The sequence below is a fragment of the Vicia villosa genome, unplaced genomic scaffold (assembly GCF_029867415.1).
Source record: "Vicia villosa cultivar HV-30 ecotype Madison, WI unplaced genomic scaffold, Vvil1.0 ctg.000580F_1_1, whole genome shotgun sequence".
NCBI lineage: Eukaryota > Viridiplantae > Streptophyta > Magnoliopsida > Fabales > Fabaceae > Vicia > Vicia villosa.
The window spans coordinates 552709-577199 of record NW_026705265.1 but is presented as its reverse complement, the minus strand read 5'-3'; the positions used below and the strand labels follow the sequence as shown (position 1 = coordinate 577199).

General features: G+C 34.1%; 1 protein-coding gene across 1 annotated transcript; it reads right to left on the bottom strand.

Moving 5' to 3' along the window:
• Positions 1 to 14385: 14385 nt before the first annotated feature.
• LOC131629574 (uncharacterized) lies at positions 14386 to 15015 on the bottom strand. Its single transcript, XM_058900352.1, has 2 exons — positions 14839 to 15015; positions 14386 to 14781 (listed from the first exon to the last, which is right to left on the bottom strand). The coding sequence occupies exons 1-2, from the start codon at positions 15013 to 15015 to the stop codon at positions 14386 to 14388; spliced, it is 573 nt and encodes a 190-aa protein (XP_058756335.1).
• Between the last annotated feature and the right edge of the window lie 9476 nt (positions 15016 to 24491).

The window sequence follows — 24491 nt, the reverse complement described above, 5'->3', positions numbered from 1 at the left end:
TGATAAAATGGATGTAATTCTTAAATAATTCAATAACTAAATTACTGAAGTTATTTAAATCTAATACTTTCTCAACTTATTAAAATCTTTCTAATTTATTTTAGATATACGACATGATAATTTAGTTTAAAAAAAAATTAAAATTCACTTAGCTTAGAATCCAATTATATAATTTTACTAAGTATTGACTTATTATATTGTATTTGTATAGATATTATTATTGGTAACTGCACCCTTTTAATTAATAAATCTATATTATAAAATATATAATTATTCTAATTCAATTAAAATTCATTACTAATTATCCATTATACAAAAAATACAAAAAACAAGGGATTGTACACAAAATTTATCTTCACTCACAACTACGAACTACGGTAACTGCGAACTACGTAAAACACATTTCAACATACAAATAATGGTGTACAATCCCATAAAAAACACCAACAAAAATCTACCGAACTACGTAGACTCTGATCCTCCATAAGGAGGTACGTAGGCACTTGGCAACAAGGCGAGTCCCCTTTCCCTAAAATATAATTCGTCTGTAGGTTTAAGATTTTATTCTTTATCCTACTATTTAACCACAAACTATTTACCATAAACCTTACCCTAGAGACACGGTAAACCTTAAGGAAGGGTTAAGGGTGCCTAACACCTTCCCTTGACTCTAATTTCTCGACTTACTTAGAATCTCTCTAATTAGGTTTTTTTCCCGTATTTAGCCTTATCCTTAGGATAGAATAAATATAGGTGGCGACTCTATAATTTAAGTTAAAAAGCTTAAAATTTAAAGCCGGTCGTAACAGCCGGCGACTCTGCTGGGGACCCTTAAAGCAGAGAAGCACTTAAAGTTTGGGGCATGTCTCTTTGGTTTAGGTTTTAGTTTTTTGGTTTATATTTGTTTGGTAATTTCTTTTTTTATATATATTGTTCTTTATTTTATTTCTTTAATAATGTTAAATATTATTATTTGGAATATATTTGCTTTATTATTGCTGGGTTATATATACATATGAAATTGTTGTTAAACCTTAAGTGTGGGAATTGTCACTAAGTAAGAGGAGACTTGCATCGCCTACGAGCTTTAGTTACAATTCCACTCAGAGTGGGCTGAATTCCGAGAAATATCTTAGACGAGGCTAGACCTTGTCGAGGGTAGGATGCGGAATTTGGCTGATCTCTCTGGGAACCTACCCCTAAAATTCGAACCTCATGGACAAAAAAGCCCTTTCAAAAAAAATCCGACGAAACAAAAAGTTTCAGAGGGTACGAAAGAGCACCATGAGACCTTTAGAATTAAACCATCTTTGGGAAGGGTAGAAGATACGTAGGACGAACTTATGAACCTACGTACTAAGGTAATTTTATCATCCCACCCTTCACGGGAAGCCATCCCGAGAGGGGCATTACTTGGTAAATCTAAGTCTACATAGGATCACCTCCCACAATTATCATCCCTTAGACTCATAAGGATATTATTTCGCTTAACCTGGATCCCTAGCCTGTAGGGATTCCCTTTTAATCTGACATTGTCTATAAGACCTCTCAGATTTTGGTTTAAGTGGATGTCCCTCCATCCTCGAATGCGTAACATGTGGCCTCATGATGGCCACGTGATGAGGAGACTCTTGATGGATCCCCGAGCGCTCGCATACCGCGTATCCTCAATCAATATTCAAACCTAGTCATTCGTTCGTTAGACTTTGAATCCACACCCTCAGATATTTATTCTGAGGGCCATTAGATTTGAAGCGAGCCGTCCATGGGATTTATTAAAGCCAATAGGCAATCCAATCCATCCGTTCATTAGACTTTGAATCTACGCCCTCGGATATCTATTTTGAGGGCCATTATATTTGAAGAGAACGACTCATGAGATCTGGTGACCATCTTGAACGGTCACCATGTGTTCTTTCCCACGCATTCCCTAGCTTGTAGAGGTTTCCTTTGTTTATTGCAATCCCTAGCCTATAGGGATTCCTTTTGAAGATCTTGTTCTTCCCGTGAAGGACATCTTCGTTAATGCACGTCACATGGCCTCCCGACGGCCATGGGATCTGGCGTCTGTTGAACAATCACCAGGTGCTATCTTCTACGCATTCCCTAGCATGTAGGGATTTCTTTTGTTGTGTCATAGTCGCTAGCCTGTAGGGATTTCCGTCTATCTAGCATAATCCTTAGCCTATGTTGGTTTCATTCCTCGTACCACACATTGTCTTACATTCATACATTTGCATTTGCATTTCCATCTTCGCCCTTATCCATTTGCTATGCTGGCTGATTTTCCGAGACTCGTGAAGAACTCGAAAAGGTCTTAAACTATGGAGAGAGGAGAATTAACTATTGGAGATTCGAATGAGCTTGGTCCTACAAGGAGAAAAGGTTGTCCTTCACTTCACAAACTACATACCTACGCCTACGCCCACGCATACGCCCCAAATTCAATTATCATTGGAGATTCCCCTACATCGAAATCAACTGTCTTCTCAGTAAAATTGATATGCCCAAGGAAAGTCAAAGATTACCCTTTAGTTCTACAAGTCAAAGAACTGAGAAGTAAAACAAAGTCATTGGATCAACAAAGGAGATTGTCCCTAGGATCAATAGGTTTTATCATTTCCAATTGTAGTTTCTATGATCGCTAAGTATTTGGTGTAAACGTTGTACTTTTTATTAATAATTCTAATAAAATAATCATGCATGTTTTGAATGAAATCCATTCGTTTCACTCTTTCGTATCTGTGAATATCAATACTTTTCCATTATCAATTTTCCATTTCCACTTTTAACAAACTTCGAGTGAGAAAGATGTAATTAAAATTAACCGAATTTTGCTAACGTATGCTTTTAATGTAAAACCGAGCTGATGATGTAAGGCATTATTTCAATTCCTAAACAGTGGAGAAATAAGGGAGTTAATCCGTAGTCAACCCCCTCGAGCCAGGAGTCGGAGTTTATTTCTATTTTTCTAATAAACCTTAATCTCAACCAGGGGCAGGGTAGATTGCGATTAATTCAATGGTGTATTCTATTATCAAGAGAATTGGTCAATCAAAGCAAAGGCTCAAGCACGTCTTCATCCTCGCATTCATCATCCAATATTGAGGAATCAATAAAGATAAGATCCACGACGCATCGTTGAAGATTGCATAAGCAACAAAGATGAAGCTGATAACAATCAACAAGGAAGTCAAAAGTGTTCAAAAAAATTCAAAAGGAGAAAGCCCGCTAAGTCAAAGAAATTTTTTTTGACTTAGGCAAAAGTTAGGGCATCCCAATGGGCCAAATTCAAAAGAATTGGTCCATGCAAAAAATAAGGGATCAAAAACAAAAAATGGAGGATAATCTTGTGATTTCTAAAGCTTCCCATCAACGCTTGGATCTTAACAACATTCTTCATTGGCGTTTGAATCTTCACTAATGCTTCTGCTCATCATCAGAACAAAAACTCTCTTGCAAACTTAATACATTTATTGGATTAATCAGATTTAGGATTGGAGAATATCAAGGAGAATGGGGTGGGCTAAATAAATTTTGAGCCATATATCTTTTGTTTCTTAAACCACGAACCACGGCCACGATACAACATTCAAAAGCCCTAATTGAAGCAAGGTTAACGTTGAAAGCATACTCGGCAAAATTTGTGTTATATTGACTCCTATGTTTGTTAAATTATTGCTAATCACTTTGTTTAACCAAACATCCATCTCTAATCATCCATTTCTATTTCACAACGAACTTCAATTTCAAAACTGGCATGTGCATAACTAAGAATTACTTCTCAAAGGGTACAACTTTATCTATGAAGAAATACTTAGCATCAAGGAGATCTCAAAATTGGTCATTTCCAATAAACTCTTAAATAGGGGAACCACGTCTAGGGGGTTCTCCTAATCATGGGCAAAATCCCAATGATTATAGGGGCACATAATCAAAAGATCCTATTGACTAGGGGCATTTATTCTAAGATTCAACCAACATGGGTCACATCTCTAAGCAATAACAATCAGGGGCATATCTTTCAAAAATCCAAATATTGGAGCAGTTCATATCGAATTGATATCACATCATGGTTAGTCCTCCATATCCTGGAGATCGAGGGCAAACCTTTCAACTATCAAATGTTGGGGGCAGTGCATATCAAATTCGTATGATAAGTAATTCTAAGTCAAAGGCGTGGAATATTTCAAAAATCAAAACAATGGGCTAGACATCTCAAGTGCATGCTACGATATAACTACGTCCGAGTTCATATCAAGACAAATCTCTGCGAATACCCAACAAATTGGGGCATGACATACCACAAAGGGGAAAATTGTCCTCATATCTTCACAATCCCCAGTGAATCTCTCTCCTACGCCTGCGATCTTCGACTTCAAAATGAGTATCAAGAAATCATGCTAGCATAACCATCGTATGACAAATAACCTTGTTACATTAGTAACCTCTCCACGCCTTCGTTATCCACGACCCATCATTGGGACATCATTCAAACATACTTCAATCATGCATTCATCAAAGCACTTCGCCCTTGCGTCAAGTCATACATATCATTTCATTCATCTGATATAGCATAAACCTAACTTCGTAGAGCCCAAATCTTTATCGGCACTTCAATATCCATGCCCAAGTCACGCATTACATACATTGGTTAAAACATTACGTACATCAAAATACAAATACAATTACATACATTGGTTGATACATTACACCACACCTTTTTTAGGTAGACTTTTATAAGACAAATCTTACAATCCTTTCTAGGAACCTTTTCAGGTAGTCTTCTTTAAGACGAATTGTCATCCTTTCCAAGAACCTTTTTAGGTAGCCTTTTTTTTAAGACATCTTTCAGCCTTTCCAGGTGGTCTTCTTTAAGACAAATTTTATCCTTTCTAAAGAACCTTTTCAGGTAGTCTTCTTTAAGACAAATTTTCATATCCACTCCAGAAACCTTTTCAGGTAGTCTTATATAAGACATTATTTCGCTCCACTCGTTACATCAATCAACATATACATAAGCATAAGCATTATCCACATACATAAACATTACCAAGCCGACATAAGCATAGCCGTGGTATATGGGCAAATCATTACAAAGTCCAGTTCTCGTCCTGGCAATACCTTACAAATTCCAGTTCTCGTCCTGGAAAATCATTACAAAGTCCAGTTCTCGTCCTGGCAAATCCTTACAAAACCCAGTTCTCGTCCTGGCAAACTCTTACAAAGTCCAGTTCTCGTCCTGGAAAACCATCAAATCCGATTCTCGTTCAGTAACAAGTTCTCATCTAGTAATGTTCCAATTTCCGTTTGGAAGCTATCATTTAATCCCCAAGCTCCTGGTCAAGTTTTGGTCAAATTTAGGGTTAAATATAATCATTAAGTACCTATTTACAGGTTCAAGCACCTATTTACAGGTTGAACACTTATTCACAGGTTAAGAACGCCTATTCATAGGCTGGGCACCTATTCACAGGTAGAAACACCTATTCACAGGTAAAAGCGCCTATCCACAGGCCAAAAACACCTATTCACAGGTAAAATGCCTATTCACAGGCTAAGCGCCTCTTACAGGCTAAAAAGCACCTATTCATAGGTAAAACGCCTATTAACAGGCTAAGCGTCTATCCACAGGCCAAAAACACCTATTCACAGGTAAAATGCCTATTCACAGGCTAAGCGCCTCTTCACAGGCTAAAAAGCACCTATTCACAGGTAAAACGCCTATTAACAGGCTAAACGTCTATCCACAGGCCAAAAACACCTATTCACAAGTAAAACGCCTATTCACATGCTAAAAGCACCTATTCACAGGTAAAACGCCTATTAACAGGCTAAGCGCCTATTCACAGGCTAAAAGCACCTATTCACAGGTTAGAGCGCCTATTCACAGGCTAAAACCTATTCACAGGTTAAACAAGTTAAAACAAAACATACACAACACGCAACTAACACACGCATCATCAAGCACTTGCTATGTCAGTCTCTAGGCTTTAGCAAGTTAAATTTTCACGTTTCCCCAACTCTATTAGACGTATCTCAAACAGAGTTCGGAACCGCGTTCCTTGCCCACTAGGTCACGGTAAGAATGCAGAATCTTCGTTAAACATTCTCAACTTTATTGGAAATATATAGTCGACATTCGTATTCCTTACCAGGAAGCGAAATATGTGACAAGTGTATCTCGTGGCTATAAGTGTCAATTTTATGGCAAAACGGATATGTCAACTCACGAACCTCGGTATGGATAAGTTAACTGCGTCATCTATGCCTATTTACTAGTCAAATTTTGGGGTCTTCCATTATTTAATCACCCTTCGATTTGAACGTACGAGAACTGCGCACTCTCGCACCCTTCAATCGAAGAGTAATTAAATAGGGGCAGCTGTCATACCCCAAAATTTGCCCTATTGCTATTTCGTCTTATTAATTGGGATGTATCACAATTTTGTAGGGTTTCTTTTTCTAAAAGGGGTATATGTCAAACAACAGGCTTAACATCTTGATTGTTAAGCCCATTTTAAGAAGAATAATTATTCTCTAAGTCCATTATGGAGGGGGTGTATTTGCTATTTTTGTCCTTTGGACCGAATAGAGTTCAAGCCCATTTATTAAATAAAAATTGTTTAAAAAAAAATAGCTAAATATATATTTATATACACGTAATAAAAATCATTTTTAGTTAATAATTAAGTTTAATTAAAAAAATTATTATTAATGTATGCGTTGTTTAAAAAAAAAGGAAATAATCCATTCCATGGCCTTTGACCTCTTCACAATTAAAACAAATCAATTTCCTAGAACTAATTAGTTTAAATAATAAATATTAGTAATAAAAAAAAATGTGTAAAAAAAGAAAATTATTAGTGACAAAAGGAGGCGCTGACTTCCCTTTTTTTTTTAGGCTACATTTTTGTTTTATTTTTACAAGTCAACATAAAAAAGTTATGATGACTTTTTATTATCACTATTATTTGAAATTATATTAATTATTACTATTATTAAGTAGTTATAGTAATTATTATTATTTAGTAGTTATTATTACATTTGTTTTAATCTCTCCCCTAACTATCTAGCTATCAGGTAAAATTATTTTAAATTATTAGCGTTAACATCTAATTGTACTATTATTCATCATTTGTTATTAACTAATACTATTAATTATTTATATTTATTTTTAAATATCTATTAATTAGATTATTGTTATTTCTCATCATTGTTAATTTAAAATATTATAAAATAAAAAGGAGGATGCCTTATATTAAGTTATTTTATTTTATTTATTTTTATTGTTAATTAACATTTGTAAATAATCAGTTTTATTTTATTAATTTAATATTTATTCTGACTAAAGTCAAACTAGGGTTTAAACCCTATTCATCTTCTTCCTCTTCATCCAAACGGCGGCCGCCCCTCCTCCAAACCACCAAACCCTAGTTCTTCAAAATACTTCAAGCCCCAAATCAAATAAGGAAGAAACAAATTCGGAAATAAATCAAATATAGACATAAACGAAATTGATTGTTTCATTTATCAGTAAATCAAAATTTGATTACAAACTTTCAAAATTAGAATAATAATCGAATCTCACATTAAAACTCATGTAAACTTAAATCCCTAATTTTAAAAGTGGTACAAAATCAATTCTGTAATATATACAAAATCAAATCCCTAAAATCTAAATCCAGAAACAAATCAGGTATAATAAACAAATTTGAAAAAAATCGGATCTACAAATTAATTCAATTGATTTGTAACAACAAAGACTTAAACTATTTCCTAATTCATCAATCCTAAAAACTCTATAAAAGCAAAACCTAAAATCTACAGAAGAGGGGAGGAAAATCGAAAAAAAGAATCAGAAAAACGTTGGTGCTTGCATCTGTTGCCGTAAACCTCGTTCCGAACCCAAAGCCACTCGAAGCCTTCGTTGTGCCTCCATTCCAGTCTTGCATCTGAAAAAGGAGAACCAGGAGGGATTAGACGAAGCAAATCGGAAAACGAAGGAGCTATACGAAAAGAATTTCTGGGAAGAGGTAACCACGATAAACAACTTAGCTTGAATATTTGGCATTGTTGTTACTTGGATGCATGTTTAGGTTGGGGTTCTGGGATTTTAGGGGAGGTTTTCTTGATAGACAGTTGTTGTTAGAGAGAAAACAGAAAAAGTGAGAAAAAGAAATAGTAAAAGGGGAGAGAGAAATTTCATTGAGAAATGAAGGGTTAGGGTCGTGAATGATCCCTTTCATATTCCTCTTTATTTTAAATAAAAAATAACAAAAACAATATAATAATAATCATCATGCGCACAGACCTTACGGTACACCTTCAGTTAAACTTAACATGCAGACCATTGGATCGTCTTATTCTGGATCTACGTCCCAGATCGTAACTCTGGAGGCCATTAGATTTGGATCAAACTATCGCAATCCTGCAGCCCACCGTAACACCGTACGCGCACCATCACCTTGTCCAAACAGACCTTGAGTCATATTGGGCCAGACCTATACTATTAACACCCTTTAAAAATTACTCATACACATAAACACACCCCCTTGATTTTATTTAAATTTTCTAATCCACATTTATATTTAATAAATAATTTAATGTAGTAAATTAATAATATTACTATTGTTATTTTTACATTTAAATTTAAATACATGTAGTAACTAATAACCTCTTTTAATATTGTCTAATATACTTTATTGTATCTAATACACTTTATTTTATAATTTTCTAATTTATACTTTAGTTTGATAAAATGGATGTAATTCTTAAATAATTCAATAACTAAATTACTGAAGTTATTTAAATCTAATACTTTCTCAACTTATTAAAATCTTTCTAATTTATTTTAGATATACGACATGATAATTTAGTTTAAAAAAAAATTAAAATTCACTTAGCTTAGAATCCAATTATATAATTTTACTAAGTATTGACTTATTATATTGTATTTGTATAGATATTATTATTGGTAACTGCACCCTTTTAATTAATAAATCTATATTATAAAATATATAATTATTCTAATTCAATTAAAATTCATTACTAATTATCCATTATACAAAAAATACAAAAAACAAGGGATTGTACACAAAATTTATCTTCACTCACAACTACGAACTACGGTAACTGCGAACTACGTAAAACACATTTCAACATACAAATAATGGTGTACAATCCCATAAAAAACACCAACAAAAATCTACCGAACTACGTAGACTCTGATCCTCCATAAGGAGGTACGTAGGCACTTGGCAACAAGGCGAGTCCCCTTTCCCTAAAATATAATTCGTCTGTAGGTTTAAGATTTTATTCTTTATCCTACTATTTAACCACAAACTATTTACCATAAACCTTACCCTAGAGACACTGTAAACCTTAAGGAAGGGTTAAGGGTGCCTAACACCTTCCCTTGACTCTAATTTCTCGACTTACTTAGAATCTCTCTAATTAGGTTTTTTTCCCGTATTTAGCCTTATCCTTAGGATAGAATAAATATAGGTGGCGACTCTATAATTTAAGTTAAAAAGCTTAAAATTTAAAGCCGGTCGTAACAGTAATGTCTATTGATTTTTTATTTAATGGAATATTGTTTCCTATAGAAAAGTAAAATCAAAGTAACACTAAAAAAGTCACTTATAAAAAAATCCTTAAAAAAATGACTAACCAACAAAGTTAGGAAAAAAAAGTATTCGTATTACTTTTTGTTATAAAATTGAATTTAAATCAAATACATCAAGGCTAAAATCATAAACAAAATCACTTTCCTTATTAGTATGTCAATCACTTTCAATATTTCTTAGAGTTGAAACACATGAATATCCAGGATCATTCATCCTTTTATCGAGTTTGCGCAAGATCGACAAAAACTCGAATGTAGCGAAGAGTGTATGAAATTTATGGTGAAGAGTATATGATTTTCTAATGTATTTTTCTAAATATGGAATGCTTAATTTATAGGCCAAAGTGATGTTGTTTCATAAGATTGTGACCCTTGATGAAACACACACTTTCAGCAACACTTTTGCACTGTTTTTCCAACAACAACAATTTTCAAATGTTGCATTGTTTCGTCTGGAACAACAGTTTTTAAAGGTTGTATTGTTTTGTATTCTGCACCACTTCATGAAGCATTTACGATTTTCAACTTCAAAATACAAACTTCACATATATATTTTTCTTGTCATTTTGAAACACACCCATGATGATTAATTATTATTAATTATTAATTATTTCTAACAATCTCCCACTTGTTCTAAGAATGACAAGATCAACTCCATAAAAAAGAAAACAAAAAATGTTAATACAATAAGTATCTTTCAATTTTAAACTTAACCTTAGTAAGGACAACACAAAGTTTAATCGGGATATTAGATAACAATGATTTTAAACCGTTAGTCCATGTGATTAGACCGATGTTGTCTTACACACATTCTGTAAAGGTTCTTCGGCCACATTTCTCGCATAGGACTTATTTATCATGTTTATATTCAATCTTAAAAACATGATAAATTTGTAATGTTATAATACTATAGATAAATGTCTTCATGAAAAATTAACATCAATAAATACAATGTTGCTTCTGTTTTATACTGCAATTTATTTGTTTGGGGATGTATAATCAAAACAAGACAATACATAGATACCAATAATACATATTACAATATATAATGTATATAATAAGATTAGAAATTAGGGAAACATTGCTGTTACGTACACTTTTTCTATATTGTTTATAAATCATATTTTTCTTAATTATATATACATAATAAAAAAAGGTTAAATATACAAAAAAAATTGTAATATAGACGAAATTCGCTTTTTTACTGTAATTTTTTTTCAAATATCTCCTTAAAATATAAAAATATTATGTCTTTTGTCCCCTAAGTATAAAATTTACCCCTGTAATATTTTTTTTTGTAATATTTTTTTGTTTGATTTTCCCCTCAAATTTGATATTTAAATAACACGTTTTTGGGATAATCCAAACAAAAAAAATTACAGGGGAAAAACTAAAAAAAGTATTACCAGAAGAATAAATCGAATTTCGTCTATATTACAAATTTAAAAATTTAGGCCTTGTATTTCCTACCCATTGTAACTTTATAAAATATATGATTTATTGGAGAAAACCTATTTATCGACGAGAATATAGTAATTTCAACGGCAACAGTTTGGCAACAGTTTTCAAAGGTTGTACTGTTTTGCATTCTGCAATACTTCTGAAAACGTTACCTATTTTCTAATTCGAAATACAAACTTCACATGCAATATTTTTTTTGTCATTTTGAAACACACCAAGAATGATTAATTATTAATAAATTCCAAAACATTTTCTATGAATATTTATAAATATAATTTACATATATTCATTTTTATAAAATATGCTTTAAAGTGTAATTTGATAATTCATATCCACTAAACACAATTTATAAACAAGGAAGGAACGACGGAGAAATCGGATAAGTTTATGACTTTTATGATTGGTAAGAGTTTTACATTGTTAAGAGTTTAATATATAGTGAAACTTAAAACATACCTGTTGTGAATTTAATACCAAGAATAAAATATAATGCAAGGGAAGAATAAAGAACAAGGAAGAAGAATAACATAAGAATTGGTTATAACTGCTATTCATTTACTTTCTCTTGAAACAAGATTACAAGTTTACCAGAATAACAAATAACCTCTCTCACCCTAAATTAGGATTTGCAACTTACAATGATGAGAGACTAGTATGCTATTTATAATAAAACTTAACATACTAACTAATGGGCTTTTTCCACAAGGCCCATTACACAAGCCAACTTAATAAACAAGCTAACTTAACAAATTAGGGTTTAAACACTAAAACCTAATTTAACATGCTAACAACCATAGCATCTTCGACACAAGCATGAGAGCAACCTCCGACTTCATGCTTAATCCTGTCGAACCAAGAAGCTACCCTTCGACCATACTAAAGTTCGATCCAATATCTCACAATACCAAAGATAAATAAGCAATTTCTTCGAAGAAATGGAAGCGTGTGCCTGAGTGTGACAAATGGTGGTTTTGAGAAACTATTTAACTCAGAGTTCATAGTATATGGAATTGACTTGATAACTATCATCACACTTATCTATTAGATTCAGTAATATATAAAGAAGCTATTTATCTCTTCACTTCTAACTTATCTCTTCACTTCTAACTTAGAGCAACATTGATCAAATCAAAGTTTGAGTTTGAAGAATCATCATGGCTCAACAAGGTACTTCAATTTCTCCATTCATTCAGTCTATTATATATATTATTATCAGCTCCATGTTTCTCTAACATTTTATTACTCTTTGTAGCTTCAATCAAGCTGGAAAACTATTTGGCCAATTATTTGAGCTATTGTTTGCTATAATCGGATTTGCATTAACGAATACAAAAAGCAAGGAAAAATCTCTACAAATTATGGCTTTGGCTTTTATAGTTACTCTTTACTACATGACCTTGATGCTTGTCAAACTGTTGCACCTTCACGTTACATTCCTCATCATGATTAATCTCTTACTTGAAACTCTTGTTTCATATTTAGCTTTGATGATTATTTCGCCTGCGGTTGCTTTCATTTATTTGGGCTTGTGGATCTTCATCTTTGCTTTGAAGGTGTTGGGCTATAAATATCGAAAAGAGATAGAGAATTTTATCCAAAGACGACGTGGGAATGTTGAGTCGCTTCCGATTTAGAGATATTGCTTACTAAATCAGTTTCTGATTTGTCAAAAAAAAAAAAATCAGTTTCTGTTTTTAGTATGATGAATAATACTTAGCACTAGCAGATTATATCTGTCTGCAGGATACTAATACTATGTTTTGATTGTTTTTTTTTAATTCAAATGTTGTTGATTTTCTAAGCTTTTCTGCCATTCATCTTGACAGGTGCAAGTTATTTGAACAAGTTTTGTATGCATACAAGATTTAAGCACAAACATATAGGTGCATGCACACTAAAAAGAAAAGGATAGAAACTCAAAATTCTTAAATAATATCTATTTTACAAAATATTTATATGATATATGATCTTTTCTTTGAATATTTTTTTTTAACTAAATGATTATTGAGAATATAGGTTTGCTATTTCTACACTACTTTCTCTACACCGTACCTCTACTCCATATAATATAACAAAGAAACATTTACATGCACACAAATTAAAGTATAAAAAATTATTAAAAAAATAAAATTAATATGTTTAAAGTATAAAGTTGCGGTGTGGGTGTCAAAACTGGGTGTAAGAATATCTTTTCCCTTGAGAATATTATATTGGGAAAAGTTATTTTGACACTGACACCTACACCATATTGGTATAGGTAAATTCTACTCATTTTAATTTTTTTAATAATTTATAATAACTTTAATTTTTGTGCAAGAATTTGTGGCTGTATTATGACCTACGGTGTAGATAAGGTGTATGCATGAACCAGTGTCAAAATAATAAGTCTCTATTATCTTTTATCTTCACGCGGTTATACAAAAGATATGACTCAAGCGACTTCAAATACTACATCTTAAAGTAAAAGTCTATAATTCAATTTCATATTTAGTTCAATAGGACCCAATAACCTTATCAAGATTAGGACCACAAAGATAACAAAATCATTAATTATAGTATGTCTAAATAATCCATGTATGGGTAAATTCAATGAAGACTCTTACTCAACTCAACTCTTTTTTTATAAGTAAAAAAAATTTATAATATAATAAAAGATGGTAAATAGTCCTTCGAAATTCATGTAATCATATATTACTAGATGTAGAAAAAAAAACATCGAAGATAAAAGGAAAAAAACATATAAAAAAAATTACATAAATAGCGAACAAAATAAACTACCTGCAGGAGTAGAACCAAAAAATTAAACCAAACAATGAATCAAATTAGATTTCAAGTCAACATACAACCATCAAGAGATCAGCCACCACCAAGAAAATAAACCAAACCATAACCAAAAGATAGAGCGTTGAAGCCATTTAAAGAAGATGCACAAGTTCTCCATTAATCAAATCAAAAATTATTTTCAAGCTAAAAAAATATTATTTATTTTATTTCTTTCATATTTATCGAAATACTAGAAAATATATGTCATTTCAAGCCCCCCAAATGTTCTAAACTACAACATGACAAATTATAACAAAATCCTCCTTAGTTTTTGTCCGACCACCTAAAGATAAAAAACTCTAAAAAAGAAGACATGGATTCCTAGGAAGAGCTACTTGCAACTCTAACCACTTAAAGATCATATACTAAACAGTACACACAAAATTTAAATGACAAACAAATGGTAAGTCGACTCTACCAACACACCACATAAATGGCAAGAGGTACCATCTAGATCGACAACCACCTTTCTCTTAAAAAGATTCTCTCTCTAGATAGGAACTTATCAAGTAAAATTTGTCATAGATCCTATTCTTGTTGACCAACTCAATAAAATGTGAAATCGGTTGATAACCAATAGCCTTCTTAATCTCAAGTATCAAACCATTCACAAACTTGAGACACTTAGACCTCTCAGCATTAGCAGTATTGTAATGAGGACAATACTTAATCAACTCCTGAAATCTTGCAGCATACTCTGCCATAGTTCCATTACCCTGCTTCAGCTCAAGAAACTCAACCTCTTTCTTCCCACGCACATCTTCTAGAAAGTAGTTCTCTAGAAATGCATCACGGAAATGAGCCCAAGTAACCTCAATTCCTTCTTCATCAAACCTCTGAACAGTGTTACCCCACCAATCCTCAGCTTCCTTCTCAAGCATATGAGTACCAAATTGTACCTTCTACACATCCGTATAATTCATGACCCGAAAGATCTTCTCAATCTCCTCAAAGATAGGTGTATTGTTCCTCAAGAATTTACCAAAAGCACGAAACTCATCCTCTTCTCTATTACCAGCATTCACATTCAAAGTCTTCACAATAGCACCAACAAACATCGGCAACTCCTCAGAAATAACATCATCATTCCGTCTTGCAACCATCGTCTAACAACTAACAAGCAACATCAGACAAGCAGTACCCATTATGTCACAAACACAAATCAAATACAAAAGGAAAATAAACATATTAATAACCTGGCCAACTGACCGACTAGGCTCTAATACCACTAATGTAACACCCTCTAAACCCCATGGAAAATATATTGAATAATCAGAGTAAATTATCATGCATATCAAAGAGGGTGTCACATGTATTTCAAAAATCAAACAAAAACAACACATATACATCTGGTCATGTTCATCACACACATTTGAATTCATGTTTCATATGCACATCACATCAGAATAATTAATCATTTCAAAATGATACCAATAATGAAATCTCATAGTAGGAAATCATGCATTAAAGCATAGGCACCAAAGGACTATCATCACATAATCTCAATACATCATAAAATATAAGAGAGTATATCAACATCTCTAAAAACAACATGAATTAAACGTTTTCCCGTGTTACATAAATAGAACATGACACACTACCTATAATAATGATAAAATAAGAACTAGCTCCACGATTAATCCTTGCAAGCCAAACTCCACTACTCATCGGTACCTGAGCAATGTCGTACAAAACATTATTTCAACCGAAGGGTGAGAATTCATATCATTATAGAAATATATAATAATAAGTAATGCATAACAACATACATCAATCGAATTCATCACACTTCATACATTCATGTATTCAACTCTTTTTAACACAATTAGCATGTTTACATATACAACATAGTTCAACAATTCAAGATACCAACGTAATCAATCACAATTATGACCAATGTACCATTCACACAAATATCGGATAAGCACACCAAAAATATATTTCACATCGACACATGTGATTCCAATGTGACTCAATGCAATATGCATGTGGTACCAATTGTTATCCTTAGCGATATCACCGCGTCCATCTCCAAGACAGATAACCACAAAAAATAAGCTTGTCCCCTAAGCTTCAAACTCATTTCCAAGGTTTGGGACACGTCACTAATTTCCACGAAACTAACGAACATTTCATTTTCACACCGAATGAATGCATGTGCAAATACCAACAATTATATGCAACTAAGACCATCTTCAAATCTTAATCAGACAAGCATATATCACATCATTCATCGCATATGAATCAATTCACCATTTTGCACATACATATATCATGTCATCAATCACATATGAAACACATTCATAACATTCACCTACCCAACACATCACGATTAACATGTACAAACAAAGCTCAATAATGTTGATCTCAACCAATTGCAATTCACAACATATATATTCACAAAAATCAAGTATTAGGTTCATACAAAGAATTGCCTCAAAAGTCATCCAAACATATTCAGAAAATTCTAGAAAATTCATGACAATTCATGATAAATCCATAGCATATAAGATCCATTTCATTTTATGACAAAATATAAAACTTCTCATGTCAGACCGCGCTAAGCGCCCTACACCGCGCTAAGCCCGCTCACGAAAAACCAAAAACATCTGATACGGAACAATTCTGTTTTCCCATGATTTTCTTCCAGAAAACATATCCAAATGGCCATAGTTCATGGATTAAAAGCATAGCAACACATACTCATCATATAACATCAATTACTAAAATCAAAATATAATTCAATCATCAATTTCATGGATTCCACATCAAAACCTAACAAGTCAAAACCTAGAAATTAAAATCTCCAAATCATACACATGTTACTACCCATTACATATATCATATACCCCATAATTACATAAAAACCCACCCTTATCTTAGATGCAGTTCTCTTCTAGGGTTTCTTCTTCTCTTCTCCCTTTCTCCTTTTTCTCCTCTTTTCTTCACTTCTCTTTCTAATTTTCTATTTTCTCTTGTTTTGTTAAACTCTTAGTAACATAATTCTCTTAATGGGCTTACTAATACATAACCCCGCCTTTTCTCTTCCTAACATACTATTAGGCCCAATTACTCATTTTATTATTTCCACACCCAATAACCCAACACACATAACATATATGTTTACAAAATCACATAATTAATTATTATATCATATAATAATCAATAAAAATAAATAACTAATAAAATAACTAGTAAATAAAAATCAGGGTGTTACACTAACCATCCTGAAAGAATGCCTTCTGAAGACTTTTAACCGACGACAGCGTACGATCGATATTCAAAGTTGTTAGGGAGGATAGTGATCATTGTATTTTGATGTAACCTTTCCCTTTAAGTTACCATTTTCTAAACTTTGTAATATTCCATCGAGTCATGTCGTTCTTAGACTACCATTCCATTAATAAAATTTGAGCCTTATCTTAATTTTTTGGAATGTTTATCTTTTATTCTATCTTGCAAAAAAATGCTTTTAAAATTAAAAGATCTGAAACAAAGTCTAAAATCAAAATTTCAAAATAAAAAGACAACATTTTCTTAAAACTCGTGAGTACAAAAGGAAATGTTGGCCTTTTTCCCCATGGAAGTCAAACCTTAAGGTGTGAAACCAAGCATTGGGGAATGTTATCCCCCGTGACACAACTAAGTGTTGATGTAAGAGCATCCGCCTGAGTGCAGGTTTTCTTCTCGGAATGTGTTCCTTTCAACGCATTTTCTTCTCAGAATGAATCCTTTTGATATTTAAGATTGATTTGAGAGTGCTCTCTCTCTCTCTCTCTCTCTCTCTCTCTCTCCTGGTGAGGTTTTTTACCTTCTACTGAATATGCTACCGATGTTGTTATCCCTATTGTTGTCACCTATGTTTTATATATATATATATATATATATATATATATATATATATATATATATATATATATATATATATATATATATATATATATATGTCTATTTTGTTAGCACATGCATAACATTCATTCATCCATTCCTAATTTCATGAACATGCAAATTTGCATTCTATTGATATATGAGAAATCTTATTATGTTTATCCCCCCAGGGATGTCTTTATTCCCTCCATAAGAGCGTCTTTTTAGGCAGAAAGACCCATATCCTTGAGTTTTCCCATTGAGTTTGTATCTCATGGAAAGATTTTGTTTTAGCTAGTTCACTTATCATAGGATAAGATGACCCCCCATTTGAGCTCATTCCTCATTGAAAAGTGTCTTGTTTGGACGTATCTCTCCAACTCTGGTTTGGACTGAACTTTATCTCTGACAAATATGATTATTTGGTTCCCCTAAGTGGTGGATCTTGGATTGGAAGAACATTTATTTTGCACAGTTGAAGACTTGGTCTCCTCAACAAGAACCTGATTATGGTTCCCCTAGAAAGTTGGATTTCTTTCCTGGCATTTGTTATTACAAATACTTTCAGATTTTCTACCTGACACCAAGTGGTGGTCTCTTATTTTAGAAGCTTGTATGTCCCAGAATCCCTTCTTGAAAGAATATGGAAATCTCTACAGAGAAATTTATTTATTTCTGAAGGATAGAAAAACACTTAGAAAGGGGGGGATTGAATAAGTGTGACTTTAAATCTTGGACGATAAAAATAAATTGCACAATTATTTTTATCCTGGTTCGCTGTTAACGAAGCTACTCCAGTCCACCCCCGCAGAGATGATTTACCTCAACCTGAGGATTTAATCCACTAATCGCACGGATTACAATGGTTTTCCACTTAGTCCGCAACTAAGTCTTCCAGAGTCTTCTGATCACACACTGATCACTCCAGGAACAACTGCTTAGATACCCTCTAAGACTTTTCTAGAGTCTACTGATCAACACGATCACTCTAGGCTTAGTTCACTCCTAAGACTTTTCTAGAGTCTACTGATCAACCTGATCACTCTAGTTACAAACTGCTCAGCCAACTGCTAAGACTTCCTAGAGTATACTGATCACACGATCACTCTAGTTCCTTACAACTTAATGTAATTCTAAGAGTATTACAAATGCTTCTTAAAAGCGATAATCACAACTGTGATATTTCTCTTAACGTTTAAGCTTAATCTCACTAAGATATTACAACAGCAATGTAGTGAGTTGATGAAGATTCTGAGCTTTGATTGAATAGCGTTTCAGCAAGTTTATTTTCGTTCAGAGTTGTTAAGAATTGGTAACCTTGCTTCTCATCAGAACTTCATATTTATAGGCGTTGAGAAGATGACCGTTGAGTGCATTTAATGCTTTGCGTGTTCCGTACAGCATTGCATTTAATGTTATACGCTTTTGTCAACTACCTCGAGCCTTGTTCACGCTGTGTCTACTGACGTAGCCTTTAGTAGCTTTTAACGTTCCTTTTGTCAGTCAGCGTAGTCTGCCACCTGTACTTCCTTCTGATCTGATGTTTGTGAATACGACGTTTGAATATCATCAGAGTCAAAACAGCTTGGTGCATAGCATCTTCTGATCTTCTGATCTTGAAGTGCTTCTGTTGCGTGATACCATCTTCTGATCTTCAGTGCTTCTGATCTCATGTTCTTCTGATGCTTCCATAGACCCATGTTCTGATTCTGCTTCGACCATCTTCTGATGTCTTGCCAGACCATGTTCTGATGTTGCATGCTGAACCATTTGAGACACAACTTCTGAGCGCTGAATTATGCGTACTCTTTATATATTTCCTGAAAGGGAAATTGCATTGGATTAGAGTACCATATTATCTTAAGCAAAATTCATATTATTGTTATCATCAAAACTAAGATAATTGATAAGAACAAATCTTGTTCTAACAATCTCCCCCTTTTTGATGATGACAAAAACATATATAAATGATATGAATTTGCGATCAGAAAGAGTAGACGGCAAAAGACAAATTACACAGCTATAGCATAAGCATATGAATATGTCTCCCCCTGAGATTAACAATCTCCCCCTGAGATAAATAATCTCCCCCTGAAATAAATACTCGAAGAACTTTGATAAAAGACTTCCCTGATTATTTCGGTAGAGACGATCATATAAGCTTCTGCCTTCAGAGAATTCATAGCTTCTGACTTCTGCTTCCATTGGACAGCTTCAGAACTTGAATTTCTTTAGATCCTTAGAACTAGGGGTGATCGTATCCGAACCAATCCAAAAGCAAAACCGCAAATCGAACCAATCCAAACCGAAACCGCAAAAAACCGCATTTGGTTTGGATGATTTTGGATGATTTTTGGACTAAACCGCGCGGTTCGGTTTGGTTTGCGGTTTTTATTTCACAAAACCGAACCAAACCGAACTGAACCGCATATTTAACTTAAGTTTTGAATTTTAATAATTAATTTATTATCTTTCCAAATCCAATTGCACACAACCACACCTCACGTTTTGAATTTTAATAATTAATTTATTAACTTAAGTTTTGGCATAATCCACTTAGTTTTTGTATTTTATTGAGCTACATATTTATGTAATTCTCTACTATCTAATATATATATTTCATTTATAATGTATTTTTAGTTCTCTACTGTTCTTGTAATATAATTGTTCTTGTAATATAATTTCTCTTGTATGGTATAATATCATATATTATATTGACATTGAATTACTTTCTTTTTTCCTTTTATTTTAGTACATTTTTATTTTATAGTGTAAACCGCGGTCCACCGAACCGATCTAACCGCATTAGTTTGGTTTGGTTTGGTTTGGATGACTTTTTAAAAATCAACCGAACCAAACCGAACCGCATGTATTTTTATCTCGCGGTTAGGATGACTTTTATGCTCAAAACCGAACCAAACCGCACCGCGAACACCCCTACTTAGAACACTCACAGCTTCTGATTCCTGCTTCCATCATGGACAGCTTCAGAATTTGAATTTCTTTGATCTTCAGAACATTCACAGCTTCTGACTTCTGCTTCCATTCAGGACAGCTTCAGAACTTGAATTTCTTTGATCTTCAGAACATTCACAGCTTCTGATTTCTGCTTCCATTCAGGACAGCTTCAGAACTTGAGTTTTCTGGATCTTTTAGAACATTCACATCTTCTGATTTCTGCTTCCCTCGGATAGCTTCAGAACTTTGAATGTCTACCAACATCACTTCATGCTAGATTTGTATCAGAACATTGTTGAATGTACCAGAGCATCATCAGAGCATCTCTACATCCTGAAATGTTACAGAACAAAAACTAAACGACAAAAGTCAGCATGAACGAGTTAGAACATAAAATGTATGTTTGAACACATTATATGTATCAGAGCCATATAGGCTGACATAATGTATCAGAGCAAATAATGTATCAGAGCCATAACATTATATGTATCAGAGCAAATAGAATTTTGTCAGAATAAATAGACAAATATAGATCAAATTCTATTTTCAGTGCTTCTGATTCATTCTTCTTTCTTGCTTCTGATTTCTGAAGCTTGACAGCACTCGGCTTGCTTCAGTTTCCATGGTTTTGCTTCTTGTGTTTGCTTTGAAGATTCTCTTCAGTATACCTGCAAAACACTTAAACCATATAGAACTTGCAGTTCTTGTTAGTAAAAGCAACTGATTAAATCAAATCATTTATCATTTATATCTTCTCCCCCTTTTTGTCATATCATCAAAAAGCAAAAAAGATTCAGAGACAAACAAAACGAAACACACGAAGGAAGAAGATGATTTCATTTAAGTTCAACCTGCAGGTACAGAAGTACATGAAGATAAGAAAGATCAGATGCACAAAGACAGATGCAACGAGAAGAAAGAAACAACACAGACTCAATCTAAGATGGCCTTAGTCTTGACAAGATCTTGGTCAGCATCTCTTGAACCATATTGTTGTGTCCTTCTTGCCTCACCATGAAAGCGCTATACTGATCATTGAGTGAGCTTTGCTCATCCTGTCTCCTCTGAATTTCTTCTAGCGTTTTTGCAAGACGAGAAGGTTCATCAGAAGAAGCTTCACAGCTTTGATCCACAGGAATGACAACTTGATCTGCAGCTTCCATAGAAGTATCATTTGCTGGGATATCCTCAACAGGGTCTGATTCAGCAACATGATCTTCAGCATCTGCTTCTTGCATAGAAGCATCACCATATTCTGCAGCAGGAATTTCCGAGTCTCCATTCTCAAGTGCCTGAAGAATGGCAGCTAGATTCCTTGGAGCAGAAGGACCTTCAACTTCTGGTGGGTCAACAACTTCTGGAATGACCAAGTTTGGATCTTTCTCAGACGGGTTTTCCCTCAGATAGTCAAAGAGAGTCTTGAAATCTCCTAGCAGAACAGGATAATCAGGAACAAAGATAACCATGTCCCTGCATGGGTTTGCTTCCATTGCAGCAGTCAGTCTCAACTGTTCCATCTCATCCACAAAGGGCTTCTCCTCAGCAGCAACACAATTTCTGAGAGGATGGTAGTATATACCATTATCTCCCTCCAGAAGGTAACCAGGGTAACCAGGGGCAGCAGCCACTAGTCTTTTCTGTACTGCTATTGCTTCTACTTGAAAAACCTTGCGAAATCTTCTCCAGAGATTTCTTGTAGAAACATCATCCAGACCATTTAGGAATGCATCCTTCAGAAGGTCTAGACTGCTAATCACCTCAAGTCTGAAAAGTTCCAGGTAGGTATAGGGTTCAGGTTCAGGCGAATTGAAGGTGAATTTGTAGTCAGGATAGAGAAGACAGTAAGGTTCGGAATTTTCGATAGGTAAGGGATGAGATATAGAAGTTGGAAGTACGGTGGATGAGGAAGAGGGGATATCTGAGAGAATGATTGATGAGGATGGAATATCAGAAATGATGGATTGAGACGAGGATGGAGTGTTTGTAAAGGGAATTGGTGAGAGAGATTTATCAGAAGGAGTTGGGGGAAGAATACTTAAAGGTGTGGGGTTTAGAATGGGAGAGGAGAAGGATGATGGAGAAGGATTTGGTAGAGTGAAGTTTACTTTTGGTTCAGATGGAGGTGATTGGAAAGATGGTTTAGGGACAGAAGGAGGTGGAGTAACGACATTTTTGGAGATTTGTACAGAAGAAGAAGAAGATCTGGTTCTGCGAAAGGAATCTCTGATCCTTTTATCTCTTCGTTCTTTAGAGTCCACCTTGTCAGGATCATAGGTGACCCTCAACTTCTTGGCTCTCTCAGCCTCATCTTCTTGTGCCTTTCTTTTTAGCCTTGCCTGACGTTCCTTTTTATCCTTCTTCAGAATATCATCTTTGGATGGAAGTACTCTGCCACGGATCCAAGCAGGATCAACGTCTGATTGCTTCCTCACACAATCTTCCAAGTAAAACTTGACAACTTGATCAAGTTCTTTATGATACAAAGATATGAATCTTTCAACAGCAATTCTTCTTGACAGAATGTCAGGAAAGCTTGTGCACATAACAGGTACATTCTTAATGACTTCCAGTCCGAACAGATCAACACCATTGAAGATGGGACCTTGAGTTACTCCAAGAAAATGCGAGGCATTACAATTTCTGATGGAGTCCACCACTTTGCTTTCAATCAGAATGTCTGAAATCATCCTTCCGAAAGGAATGGTTGTTCTTGGAATATGAGGGTACTTCGCCCTTTCATCTTCTCTTGAATCAAAGATAGAGTTTTTCAGATTCTCAAATAGAATATGAGAGATGTTGATCTCTATCTTTTTGCCAATGCAGAAAAGAGTATACTTGTGAGTCGGACTGATGTAGGAGGAGCAGCGCATCTTTTTTCTATGGTGAAGAGAACCCAGAATAATCTCAGCCCATACTTTATAAAAAGGCTTTAAGTTGCCCGTAAAATGAGAATCAGTTCCAACAACCGTAGAGATTTGTTTTTCAACTAAAGTCCAGTCAACTGTATGGGGTTGAAACTCAGACCAACCTTCTTCATCATCAAGATTGTACAGCTTTCTGATGAGTTTCTCAGTGATAGTCACTTCATGCCCTAGCACGAATGAAATGATGGCAGTTGGGGTAACTGTTGCATGTACCCAAAACTCCTTTACAAGTTCAGGATAAATTGGACCAACCAATCTATCAAGATATTTAGACCATCCTTGCTCAAAGATTCTTGCATCACACTGAAAGCCATTTGCTTTAAGGTTGTTGACGTCCACAGCCGATTCACATAGAACTTCCAGTTCTTTCGTGGGTATTAAGCATGTTTTCAACGGAGCATCATTTTTGCTTAAACGGTTCTGTGTGGAAGTGATACTATCTTTAGAGATTGATGAACGAGAAGATGGATTCATTATGATAACGCTTTGAGATCAAATCAAGAACTAGGGTTTGAAGAGAGATGCAACGAGGTGAATGCACAAAAGAGAGAGAAAGAGAGAAAAAGTGGGAATGAAGATGAAGCGGGTTATTTAAAAGATTTAAAAAGGAATCATTATGCATTTAATGAGAAATGACATTAGGAGAGAGAACACAGTGAATGAAATGATTTAATACAGTTACCTAGGTCGACGTCTTTTCAACTGCACGCTTTGTACAAACCGTACAAACACGTGTTCATCATCAGATAATAGATGACAGCTGTAAATATCAGAGAGATTTTACGCCTTCAAATTCTGATTACTGCTTCTGAATTGATCTAATTTCTCTT

Bases quoted from the DNA above. Each gene is read 5' to 3' on its own strand.
- LOC131629574 (XM_058900352.1), bottom strand. From the start codon at position 15,015: ATGGTTGCAAGACGGAATGATGATGTTATTTCTGAGGAGTTGCCGATG. The intron at 14,782-14,838 runs GTCATGAATTAT...ATGCTTGAGAAG, and splicing joins AGATTGAGAAGATCTTTCGG to GAAGCTGAGGATTGGTGGGG.